Source organism: Acanthisitta chloris, unplaced genomic scaffold, assembly GCF_000695815.1.
Source record: "Acanthisitta chloris isolate BGI_N310 unplaced genomic scaffold, ASM69581v1 scaffold12089, whole genome shotgun sequence".
Lineage (NCBI taxonomy): Eukaryota > Metazoa > Chordata > Aves > Passeriformes > Acanthisittidae > Acanthisitta > Acanthisitta chloris.
In genome coordinates this window covers 1-8,216 of record NW_008693123.1, presented here as the reverse complement: position 1 = coordinate 8,216, position 8,216 = coordinate 1, and the positions used below count along the sequence as shown (strand labels likewise).

At 53.9% G+C, this 8,216-nt stretch overlaps 1 protein-coding gene across 1 annotated transcript in view; it reads left to right on the top strand.

Annotated features, from left to right (window-relative positions):
• The window catches only part of SNX1 (sorting nexin 1), a gene marked incomplete at its 5' end in the record, with an annotated part of 9,366 nt that extends 1,487 nt beyond the window's left edge, over nucleotides 1–7,879 (top strand). Inside the window, 12 exons of the mRNA XM_009082960.1 lie at nucleotides 355–421; nucleotides 1,505–1,548; nucleotides 2,495–2,636; nucleotides 3,111–3,189; nucleotides 3,428–3,503; nucleotides 4,198–4,311; nucleotides 4,439–4,532; nucleotides 5,463–5,668; nucleotides 6,335–6,478; nucleotides 6,847–6,927; nucleotides 7,275–7,346; nucleotides 7,456–7,879. Coding sequence (XP_009081208.1) covers nucleotides 355–421; nucleotides 1,505–1,548; nucleotides 2,495–2,636; nucleotides 3,111–3,189; nucleotides 3,428–3,503; nucleotides 4,198–4,311; nucleotides 4,439–4,532; nucleotides 5,463–5,668; nucleotides 6,335–6,478; nucleotides 6,847–6,927; nucleotides 7,275–7,346; nucleotides 7,456–7,506 — 1,170 coding nt within the window. The remainder of the gene's footprint in view (nucleotides 1–354; nucleotides 422–1,504; nucleotides 1,549–2,494; nucleotides 2,637–3,110; nucleotides 3,190–3,427; nucleotides 3,504–4,197; nucleotides 4,312–4,438; nucleotides 4,533–5,462; nucleotides 5,669–6,334; nucleotides 6,479–6,846; nucleotides 6,928–7,274; nucleotides 7,347–7,455) is intronic.
• Nucleotides 7,880–8,216: the final 337 nt, after the last annotated feature.

Here is an 8,216-nt window from a genome sequence, read left to right as displayed (position 1 = left end):
TTCCTGATTGTGTGGAGGTGAAGACTGCTTCCAAAGCTGGAATAGCCAGGAGGTGGTCTGGGCCTGAGGGTCTGAGCTGTGACTTGGAGCTCTGCAGAGTTTCACTTTGGGGCCAAGCAGTTTGTGCATCAGTCTGGGCAGATAGTGGTATAGAAAAGACAAATCCAGTTTGGAATCCTTGTAATGTGTGGCCTGGCCGTGAGTGAGGAGCTGGAGGGCTTTATAGGATGGCCCTGGCCAGACTGAAGTGACAAAGTTGCCTTGGTGTGACAAGCTCACCATAGTGATTTGGGGTTGTTTGAACCCTGCCTTCCTGCTTTTAACTTGCTGTCCTGGTGTGCTTTCTCCAAACAGCTGGAAGAAGAGGAACAGGAGGACAAATTTGACCTAACTGTAGGAGTGAGTGACCCGGAGAAAGTTGGTGAGTCACCTGTCCTGCACTCTGAACATGGTTAGGCAAGTCAGGCTTGGCCACGGGACTGACTGCAACTCACAGCTCTGGCCTTTGGGCTGGCTCCTGATCCAGGGATAACTTCTCCAAGATTTCCTCCAGTATCTCAAAGACATGATCCTGTCCAAAGCAAAATGCCTGGACTGTAAGTGAGCGAGGCAGAGGCAAGTTCTGGAAAGCCAGGGAGCCAGGAGTGGGGTTTGGGGGACTCTTGGTACCTGGAACTGAGATCACCAACTTGATGTGACCTCCAGGCAGCACTGTCCTGTGTGGAGCTGGCAGGGGGGAGGCAAAACTCCCTTAACCTAAAACTAAGTATTATTCCATGCTCTGGCACCTTCCCTAGCAGCTGTGCTTGCTGGGAAAGCAGCTCTTCCTTCAAACTGAGAAGCAAAAGGGTTTGTCTGTGTTGAAAGTGAGGGTCAGAGAATCTTGGCCAACTATGTGGAAATTCCTGGTATGTGGAGAACCCAAGGGAACACCTGATCCCAGCCAGCAGAGCAGCCTCACGAGTGGCAGCTTGGTCCCACTCCATGGCTTGTGATCTCTGGAGCTGGGAGGTGTAAATTGGAGGTATATCAGGGGTAGCACCGGAGCTCCAAGGGTGTCTTTCAGTTGAACTAACAGGTAAACAAGGGGATTTCTGTTAGCTGCAGCAAACTGCCTGTGGTGTTCCGGAATCCAGCCCCATCCAGGCTGACTCTCCTCCCGTGAATAGACTGCTTCATGTGCCCCACAGCCTCGGAATTGTTGGGTGCTGAGCAGATGTGTGGAGCCAGCCCAAACGCCGCCGGCGCAACAAGCGCCCGATTGTCCGCGCTGGCTGCTGTAGGAAGTGTGAGAGGGGTGAGCAGGCAGGTTGGGGAAATGGCTGGTGGGCAGGAGTCCAGGGCCACGCAGTGGGATGCTGCCTGTGTGAAGATCCAGAACTCCATCAGGCCCAAAATCAGGAACACTGAGGCAGGAAAAGGCCAGGAGCCTTGTGCTTGTGTTCAGGGGATAGCGGAAAGTGCTCATGTTGTGATACCAACACCTCATTTCTGGTTTCCATAGGGGATGGCATGAATGCATACGTAGCCTATAAAGTGTCAACACAGGTATGTCTAACTCCTCTATGTCTAACTCCATTATTTTTCCATGCTGGAAGGCAGCTGGGCTGTCTGTCCTTAGCCAAGCCAGCAGTGACCTAAATAAACAGGAGGCCTGAATGCCTTGTTCACGGATTCAGGAGTTATAATCCACAAAGGATGAGCCTAGCTGAGAAATAGAGTTGGAATCTGTTTGAAAGGAGACTGGCCTTATTTTCCCAGCCAGTTGCCTCTTTGGAATCCTGGCTGATAGGGATGCTCAGCGTTGGAGTGAGCAGCAGGGATGGCATCCAGGGACAGTGAGGCTGTTGCTGTAGTGTCAGTGCCAACAGCAGCATCAGATTAAGCTGACCTGAGCTCAGCACTCACTGTAGAGCTGCTGCTGTAGCTGGTTTCATGTCAGGACCCGTTCCTGTCACTTCCCAAGAGAAACAATTTCTCATTTTCCATGGGAAAAGGAACCTTCTGCAGCTGCTGCCATGCTTGGAGCTTTGGAGTGCTGCTCTGGGCTCTGGAAAGTTGTTCCAGCTGCCTTTATGGTGGCTGAGGGGACTGGTGGACTTCTTATCTCCCCCAATTCCTGCTCTGCAAACACAGTCCAAAGCACTGGTGGCCCCTGTAGTCTTTATGTGACCTGAGGGTGGATCCCTGTTCCCGTGTGGAGCAGGGATGATGGGACTAGGCAGTGGGGAGGGCTTACCAAGCAGCCCGTGGCCACAGTAACAGCTGCTCTGTTATTGAGTGCCATTATAGCTGCTGCTTGCTCCAGGGAGGATGGTTGGGAGGGAAATTGGGGAAATCCTGGGCCAAAACTTGCTCTGTTAATTCCTCAGCTCTTGCAGAGCTCATGCTGTCCCACTTCATCCCAGAGGTGACAGCAGGTAACACTGGCCAGGCCGCATGTGCCAGGGTGAATTTCTGGGGGGAGCCTGACCCAGCCCTGTCTTTCTCCCAGACCAGCATGCCCATGTTCAGGAGCAAGCAGTTCTCAGTGAAAAGGAGGTTCAGTGACTTTCTGGGTCTCTATGAGAAGCTGTCGGAGAAACATGCCCAAAATGGGTTCATCGTCCCTCCGCCGCCCGAGAAGAGTCTCATAGGTGAGTGGTGGAGGTGCAGAGCACTGGCTCTGGTCCTGCTGGTGAGCTCTGTGCCTGAGGACAGGCCTGCAGCAATCTTGGAGCTGACAGGGAAGCTGCAGAGCAGCCTGGGAAGCAGGGAAAGTAATCTGGGTTCTGTGGCACGGGATGAAGCTCTGGCTCCATACTTGGAGCTCTGGGCTTAAAGCCTTGTTGGAGTGTCTCCACAGCTGCTTGGTGTAGAGTAAAACCTCTGTGGTGTTACTGAATTGCTGTTCACTTGAGTCCAGACCATTGCATTGCCTCTATTCTGTATGTCAACTCATTGGGTATAAGCAGACTTTAAGTTTCCAAGTAGCTCTTGTTGATCCAAGGTCTAATTCCTGTTGTAATATTCCTCTCCTTCACTGTCACCCTTACAGTCTGTAATAAACCACTGTACTTAGTGTGTGGAGTGTAGAGCAACTCACTAATCACATCTTCCTTCTGTGCTAGGCATGACCAAAGTGAAAGTCGGGAAAGAAGATTCCTCCTCTGCAGAGTTCCTAGAAAAACGTCGGGCTGCGCTGGAGAGGTACAACCCCAACAGCTATTCCCTTTTCCATGAACCAAGTGAGAGACCTCTGCGAGGTCTGGTCTTGCAGGGTGGCACCACCAAACTCTACAGGGAGGTAGAGCTCAGGGAACAGCTTGTTGGGTATGATTTCCAGCTTCTCAACTGCTATTCCAGAAACAATGCCAATCATGTTGCAGCCTGCTGTCACGACTCAGAGATACAGCCAAGGTAACTCCTAGTGTGTTCCTCCCCACAGGTACCTACGGAGAGTGGTGAGCCATCCAACCATGCTGCAGGACCCGGACGTCAGGGAGTTCTTGGAAAAGGAGGAGGTCAGTAGTGCGGATCAGGTAGCTGCAAGTTCCTTGGAAGTGCTGAAGGGAATGGTACTTGAGCATTAAGTGAGGCAAAGGTCAGTGAGAAGCAGCAGAACCTGTAAGAGTGGGGAGGGAAACTGGTGTGGTGGGTTGACACCAGGTGCCCAGCAGAGCTACTCCATCGTGCTCTCAGCTGGGCATGGGGGAGAAAATACAATAAGAGGCTCATGGGTCAAGATGAGAACAGGGACAAATTACTCAGCAGTTACTTCATAGGCAAATCATGGAATGGTTTGGGTTGGAAGGGACATGAAAGTTCCAGTCCTCTGCAGTGGGCAGAGACACTTTCCACTAGCCCAGGTTGCTCCAAGTCTCATCCAACCTGACCTGGAATGCTTCCAGGGATGGAGCAGCCACAGCTTCTCTGGGCAACCTGTGCCAGTGCCTGCCTTATCATCCTCACAGCCAAGAATTTCTTCACAGTATCCCATCTAGCCCTATCCTCTACCAGTGGGAAGCCATTCCCCCTTATCCTGACCTTCCAGGCCTTGTCCCAAATCCCTCTCCAGCTCTCATGGAGCTCCTTTAGGCACTGGAAGGGGCTCCAAGGTCTCCCTAGAGCCTTCTCTTCTCCAGGCTGAATGCCCCCAGCTCTCCCAGCCTGTCTCCATCTCCTCCTGTGGCAAAGCTAACTTTTCCATTCTTACAGCTTCCAAGAGCAGTAGGCACCCAGACCCTGAGTGGAGCAGGAATACTGAAGATGTTCAACAAAGCTACAGATGCTGTCAGTAAAATGACCATCAAGATGAACGAGTCAGACATAGTAAGTGTGGGGACACCCCTGGGCTGTCCCTGTCCTCACACTGGGGCCATGTGCCCTTCCCAGCTTCAGCTTTGGGTGCAGGGAAAGCCCCACTTGTGGGAATCAGCTCTGGATTTACCCATTGCAGTGGTTTGAGGAGAAGCTGCAGGAGGTGGAGTGCGAGGACCAGCGGCTGCGGAAGCTGCATGCTGTGGTGGAGACTCTGGTGAACCACAGGAAAGGTGATGGATCGGCACCGCGTGCCCCATGGCCTGGGCAGTGACAGTCACACCCTGTGCCATGCCCAAGGGGGTCACCAGTGCCCCCTGTCCCGGGGACACTTCTGAGGAGATGGGACACTGCTACAAAGAGACTCTTAGTCTCTCCATCATGGGAGACAGAAGTAAAATGGTCACCTTACCTCTTTTGTCCACCCCCACAAGCTTGGGCCGGCGGTGTGGAAGGGAACCAGTGTCCTGTGTGATCTCATAGAATCCCGGTTTGGGTTAAAGGACCTTAAAGCTCATCCCACCCCCTGCCATGGGCAGAGACACCTTCCACTAGCCCAGGTTGCTCCAAGCCCTGTCCAACCTGTCTTGAACACTTCCAGGGATGGGACAACCACTTTCCCTGGGCAACATGTGCCAGTGCCTCACCACCCTCACAGTCAAGAAGTTCTTTCCAATATCCATCTGTCCCTGCTCTTTGACGGCAGGAAACCATTCCCCCTCGCCCTGTTACTCCAAGCCTTTGTCCTGAGTCCTTCTCCAGCTCTCTTGGAGCTCCTTTAGGCACTGGAAGGGGCTCCAAGGTCTTACCAGAGCCTTCTCTAGGCTGAACAGTCCCAATTCCCTCAGTCTTTCCTTACAGGCTGCTGTAGCAAACCCTGATCTTAATTACTCCTTCCCAGCCATCCTCTGGCAGGGAGCAGAGATGTTTTCCATCCTCTGCATGTTTTGGCTGACTTCTGCAAAGCTATGCCTGTCCTCCTGCTTGGCTGCTTCCCTTCTGGTGGCTGGAAGCTGCCAGCTCTGACCGAGCCAGGGCTGCCTCTTCCAGCTGATGTCTCCTGGGGCTATGGAAAAGCAGCTCCTTGGGCTGGACCCTGGGCTGGGGAGCACCCAGTGCAGCCAGGCCCATCTCCTGATGGGCCATCTCATTCCATCCCCTAGAGCTGGCGTTGAACACAGCCCAGTTTGCCAAGAGTTTGGCCATGCTGGGGAGCTCAGAGGACAACACGGCCCTGTCCCGAGCACTGTCCCAGTTGGCTGAGGTGGAAGAGAAGATTGAACAGCTGCACCATGAACAGGCTAACAATGACTTCTTCATCCTGGCTGAGCTCCTGGGAGACTACATCCGCCTGCTCTCAGTTGTAAGGGTAAGCACCCTGTTGCTCCTGCTCCTCGTACCCAGCTTAGGCTTGGGGGTGCCAGGAGGTCTTCAAAGCTCAAGCACAAGGGTATGGCAGAGGGAAACTTACTGGGTGTCCAGGCATGCATGTGGTTAGGTTGGAGAACTGTTGTAGGTGAGGCCTGGTCATGCTGCTGTTGTCCGAGGGGATGTAGAGCAAGTTTATGGCTTGTAGGGGACCTCAACCCTTCCAGAGGGTTGTGAGGCTGTGAGCTGGTAACCTGTGATCCATGTGTGGGAAATGGACCAACTGGGGGAAGATCCTGACTCTTGAAATCTGGTGCTCTGGCCTCCTGGCCGGAGGCTGGAAGGAGCAAGTCCCAAGCAAGCAGCAGGTCTGCCAGGCTGATCCCTTCCTGCCTCAGACACGTCCTGCCTCTGAGCAGGCATTTCTGGAGGCTACAGAGGCCAGAGCAGCCTGGTGAGTAGGCACAAGCCTCCTTGGTCTGCCAGGCTGTACTGGGAGCTGTGGTGGATGGTCTGGAGCAGGACCAAGTCCATGCTCTGGCTCAGCTTTGCTCCAGGGCTTCCAGTGTCCCTTTGGCAGGTGTCCCCTTGCCAGCAGAGCCCCTTGCAGCTGCTCCTGGTGCAGTGGCAGTGCAGAACTCAGTCTCTGCCCCCTCCTTCCTCCCAGGGAGCCTTTGACCAGCGCATGAAGACCTGGCAGCGGTGGCAGGATGCCCAGGCCATGCTGCAGAAGAAGAGGGAGATGGAGGCCAGGCTGCTGTGGGCTAACAAACCTGACAAGCTGCAGCAGGCCAAGGAGGAGATTTCAGAGGTAGGGAATGAGGAGGGAGGGATCTCTGCTCTGCTCCTACTCTCCATGGTCTGGCACTGAGCAGTGAGGTGACGCCTTCTGGGCTGATGAGGGAACCTCCTGGGCAGGAGGGACAGGTGTCTATGGCCAAGGTTGGACCAAGGGATGAGCCAGCCTTGAGCTAAGCTGCAGGAGGGGCTGTTCATGGCTCCACCTCCTATGACTTCCCTGCTGAGCTTGCTGTGGTGATGAGGACTGGAAACTCCAGGCCCTGCTCCAGCAGTGCCTCTCACACGGGACAGTCGTGGCTACAAACCGCCTTGGAGAGGGGAGCAAGAGTTCCTTCCCTTCCCCTGCCCTGAAACAGCACACTTCCTCTCTCTCTGCAGTGGGAGTCCCGTGTGACACAGTATGAAAGGGACTTCGAGCGGATTTCTGCTGTCATCCGCAAGGAAGTGATACGGTTTGAGGTATGTTGGGGCCAGCAGCGCTCGCCTTGGCCAGGAACACCAGCCTGGGTCAGCCACAGGGCACCTGGGCACCTGCCCCTGCTCCCAGCACAGCAGCATCCATAAATCTGGACATGTGTGGGCTTTTGGGCATCGCTCCTGCAGCTAGAGCTGAGGTCTTGTGGCTCAGAGGGTGGTGCTGCTCCACAGATACCCATAAAAAGTGGGTGGGTAAAAATCCTCCACATCCCAGGTCCTTGTGCTGGTCTCCTTGTGGGGTGCCAGGAGGAACAGGAAACTCCTGGTGCTTTCTCCTTCCCCTTCCCCAAATCTGGAGGGTGCTTCAACCTCGCGCCCATCTCTTGCAGAAGGAGAAATCCAAGGACTTCCGAAATCATGTCACAAAGTACCTGGAGACGTTATTAAACTCTCAGCAGCAGGTGAGTTGGCCCCTGGTGTGGTTTTTCCTCAAGTTCAGGGTGAGCTTGTGACCCGTCCCCCACTGCAGCATCCTGCCTCACTCCCCCTCTCCCTCTCTCCTGCCCACAGCTGGTGAAGTACTGGGAAGCGTTCCTGCCCGAAGCCAAGGCCATTTCCTAATTGGACCGAGTGAACACACCTGAATTTTGCCTTTTTTTTTTTTTGGTTTTGTTTTTTTTTTATACACTATACCTCCTCCTCTTTTCCACGTGAGCGACCCCTCGTTCCACATGCTGGAGCTGGTAGAGGTGTCACCCCCTGATGAGCAGCTTGTGACCCAGTAACTCTTCTAACTGTATATTTTTCATTTAGCAACATATATTTTCTTACTGAAGAGAAACTAGTTTCCTGCTTCCAGACCAAGACCCGCAGCCAGGGGGTTAACGAGATCTGGCAAATATCTATTTTTCAGGCTGGGTTTTAGGGCTCTAATGATTTATCTTACTCCTGCAGTGCCATTAAAATTCTGTAATAAAACTTCTATCAGGGCAAACAGGCTCCATGTGATGGGGGTGGGAGCAGGGAGGGCTAACGGCATGTCCTGTGGAGGCAGAGGAGCCTCCTCCGTGTTGTGGCAGGGACAGGGATGACCTTGGACACTGCCCTGGCCACCTGTCCCTGCTCCTGATTAGGCTTTGGCTCTCTGCCTTGCTCCCAGTGAGAGCTGTTTTTAGGCTCTGAGCTCAGCAGGGCTCTGTAGTGGGCTGTGTGTGGTGGGGTGTGTGGGGGGGACCTGTCTCCCAAAAATCCATCGTGGAGGCTTTAGGGGGGTGATGCCCCTAAGTGTGGGGTGTGATTCTCCTTCAGCTCCATCAGCTCCTTCGGGTGAT